The 3627-nt window shown below is 56.6% G+C and overlaps 1 protein-coding gene across 1 annotated transcript in view; it reads left to right on the top strand.

Annotated features, from left to right (window-relative positions):
• The window catches only part of SHARPIN (SHANK associated RH domain interactor), an 8262-nt gene extending 7547 nt beyond the window's left edge, over nt 1-715 (top strand). Inside the window, exon 10 of the mRNA XM_015420023.1 lies at nt 123-715. Coding sequence (XP_015275509.1) covers nt 123-218 — 96 coding nt within the window. The 3' untranslated portion in view covers nt 219-715. The remainder of the gene's footprint in view (nt 1-122) is intronic.
• Nucleotides 716-3627: the final 2912 nt, after the last annotated feature.

Here is a 3627-nt window from a genome sequence, read left to right as displayed (position 1 = left end):
GGGTGGGGATATAATTTTCTTCTGAGTTTCTTCATTCCCCCCCCTGGGCCTTCACCCCTTGCGCTGAGTCCCGGCACCACCCAATGACTCTCTTCTCTTCTTTCTTTTTTCTCTTGTGGCAGGAAAAGGGAAGGAGAGAAGACGGTTCCACCCTGCCCTGTGCCCAGGGCCCTGCCTCCCTGGAGGACTTCATCCACCTCTCCTCGGAGTTCTCCTAGCCGGGAGCCGCAGGGCTCCTGCTTTGCGGCTGGGCCTGCGCCGATGCAGCCTGCAGGCAGGGACCTCTTTGGAGAAGGGTTGCCGCAGCGGCTGCCGTGAGGAGCCCAGTGCGAACTGAACCGCCGGCGCCCGGCTGGCTCCCTGGTCCCGTGTTTTGCTTCTGGAAATCACCCGTTCAACGTTTCTGTTGCCTGCTGAGCCTGGGGGACTCTGCGGATCAGCCGAGCCGGGGTGGGGAGGGCAGTTCTGCGGGGCGCTGCAGAAGAGGTAGCAGAGGGGCCCGGGGTTTCTCTGTGGTGTCACAAGTGGCGTGTGTGGCGGCCGCAGTGACCTCTGGACAGTGACACTCCTCGTGGCGCAGGGGCCTTGCTGCAACATCCCCCCCCCCCCTTCGCATCCCAGCCCCGGTTCGGGCCTGGGCATTATCTTTTGCGGCCTTTGCCTCTTCTGGCTCAGTTCCGCAGACCAAAGCCCTCTTGGGAAAGGGGGCCGCCTCTTGCACATTCAAGGGTCTGGTCTGGCTCTTGGGCAGAAGGACTTCTTCCCTGGGAGCCAGACCTTGCAGGCCTGAGCATAGCTCTTTGCGGGGGTGGGGGGTGGGGATCTGGCCCTGTGGGAGGGAGGGAGGGGCCTCCAGTCTTGCCTTCTTCCAGTCCTTTTAGGAAGGATCCGCTGCAGGCTGCCCAGAGCATGGCATGCCGGAATACACTCCTCAGGCGGCCTGTGCTCAGGTGCCCCGTGAAGCAGGCACTTTCCCTCTGGCCCGCTGAGAAGCAGGTACTACCGGGCCATGGCCCTGCATCCTGCCCCGAGTGGCGGAGGTGCCAAAGCACAAGGGCTTCTTGGTGGGAGCCCTCACGAGCGCTGGCCTTGCTCTGCCGGAGGTCAACGATGGCAGCGTCCTTCCCCATTTCTCTCCCTCCCCCCCATTATCCCCCCAGGCGGCAGCAGCAGCGACGGCTTCAGGGAGTCTCGGCTGGAGCAGCCTGCACTTAAGCGACGGGGCTGGCTTCAGGCCGACCACCGCCTTTTAAACTTGCCACTGAAGCTGCAAGGGGAGGCGGCCCCTCTGTGCGGCCATCCCGGAGCGCTTCCCTCGCCTGTCTCGATGCTGGTTTCTCAGGGGACGGGTCTGTGCCTTCGGGGCTCGGGCAGGGGTGGCCACGTGCGAGTCTGCCTAGCCGCAGCGGGCAAGTCTTGGCCTCCTGCAGCAGCCCCCCCCCCCCCCCTTTATGTCCCTGCGTAGACGTGGTTGGCCGAAAGCGGGGTTGGCCCGGGGGGGGGGGGGGGCCCGCAGGGCCTTCTTGCACTGAACACTGTGATTTGTCTGGCGTTGAAGTTCCAGGTGCCCTTTTCAGACGGGTTTTATTTCTGTAGACATGTTTGTATATTTGAAGAGATGTGGAGGATGAGCCCCTTGTTCTATTAAATGATTCCTGTGGGCCAGAAAGGCCAGCTTGGTGTTGGAGCCGCCTGAGTCTGTGGGGAGAGGGGGAGGCCGGGTAAGAATGGGGTGTTGGGTCCTGGTGCCCACCTTCTCGCTCTGGGGGCGGGGTGGAGGAGGAGGAGGAGGCTGACGCTCCTGGAGGCCAACCGAAGGCCTTGCCTGCCTGCCTGCCTGCCTGCGGGCAGCTCTAGCCCACCTGGCTCCATTGCCTGAGTTCTCCGTGACCATTCCTGGGCGTGCTGTCGACCATCCTCTAGGCCCTGCCCACACGGCCTCGGGGACAGGACCAGAGATTTGTGCTTCCGGCACGAGGGCCTAAGATAAGAAGAACTCTGCTGGGTCAGACCTGCGCTGTATCTGCTGCAGCGTCCTGCTTCACAGCAGTTATTTATTTATTTATTTTTCGCATTTATACCCCGACCTCCCCAATGGGCTCAGGGCGGCTAACAAGGGCCAGGTAAACCATGCCATAATTAAAACATAATATACATAGTAGATTAAAACATAATAATACAATTTAAAAACATCCAATACTTAAAAACAACGGTGCTCAGACTTCTGATGTTATAGATCCAAAGATGGCATCAGTGCAGTTATGCTGGAAGGCTGACCGACAGAGCGCAGGGGCCAAGTCCCTCCTCTGATGCTGCCCACCCAACCTGCGGGGCTTCAGAGGCCTCTGAGTGTGGAGGGTCCCCTTTACAAACCATGCCGAGCAGCCATGGATGGACCCCAAACCCCCCTTTTTAAAGCCACGGTTCAACTCCTCCTTGAGTAAATAAACATGTCTTTTTTGTCTGCATCGGTTTCCCGTCAGCTGCACTGAGCGCCCTTCCTCACTCCTCCACTGCAAGAACTGTCCATTTACGCCCACACTCTGCTTTCCTGTGATATAACCGATTTTCAATCCATGTGGGGACCTGTCCCCTCATCCCAACTGCCGAGTTGACTTGGGACTCTTTGCTGCGGTACCTTGTTGAAAGCCTGGGATGACTTTTGGAAAGAAGCACATGTTGGTCTTGAGTGGAAGTTTCCTGACAAAGGGAGGTTTGACGGGATTGACATCTAGCTCAAGCGCATCGTGTCTACCAGATCGCCCTTCTCCGCGTGCTTCTTCACCTGCCCAAAGAACTCTGCAAGAGGGGGTGGGGGTGAGGGAGGATTTCCACGGGGAGAAGCCAGGCTGAGTCTCCCCAGCTTGCGTTTGTTTGGCGTGGCCGTGCCACATGCTTCTCCTCCACTGCTGCTTGGCCATGGACTGGCTGAGTGACGGCTGTCCTGGGAGTCAATCGGGCCCCGTGAGAATTAGCTGCAAGAACACCGTGAATATATCACATATGTTATGAGTCCAACTAAAGCCTTATACGCTGTGTTCGTTGATTTGGCCACAGCCTTTGATTCAGTTGATAGAAACCGACCCTGGGACAAGCCGATGAAAACCAATATTGATAAAAGACGGTTGTTCCTTATTTGTGAGCTACATACAGAAGCATATGCAAAAATCAGAGTAGGTACCTCAGGCTCGATGACCAGCAAAATACCGACTTGCAAAGGAGTTGAGCAGGGCTGTGTGTTAGAGAAGAAGAAGAAGAAGAAGAAGAGATTGGATTTATACCCCACCCTTCACTACTCAAATGAGTCTCAGAGCGGCTTACAAACTCCTTTTCCCTTCCCCTCCCCACAACAGACACCCTGTGAGGTCGGTGGGGCTGAGAGAGCTCTGACAGAAACTGCTCTTTTTTCAAGAACAGCTCTTATCAGAACTACGGCTTGCCCAAGGTCATCTAGCCAGGTGCAAGTGGAGGAGTGGGGAATCAAACACGGTTCTCCCAGATTAGAGTCCGTGCACTTAACTACTACACCAAACAGTGTTAGCCCCTGTACTTTTTAACTTATATATAAATGATATTGTAGCAAGACTAACTGGCTCAAAATTTGTTCCACTGACATTAGGTCAACAA

This window comes from Gekko japonicus, unplaced genomic scaffold (genome assembly GCF_001447785.1).
Source record: "Gekko japonicus isolate JY-2015 unplaced genomic scaffold, Gekko_japonicus_V1.1 scaffold6373, whole genome shotgun sequence".
Classification (NCBI taxonomy): Eukaryota; Metazoa; Chordata; class Lepidosauria; order Squamata; family Gekkonidae; genus Gekko; species Gekko japonicus.
Note: the sequence above shows the minus strand (reverse complement) of the source record. Positions and strands in the feature narration are given on the sequence as shown.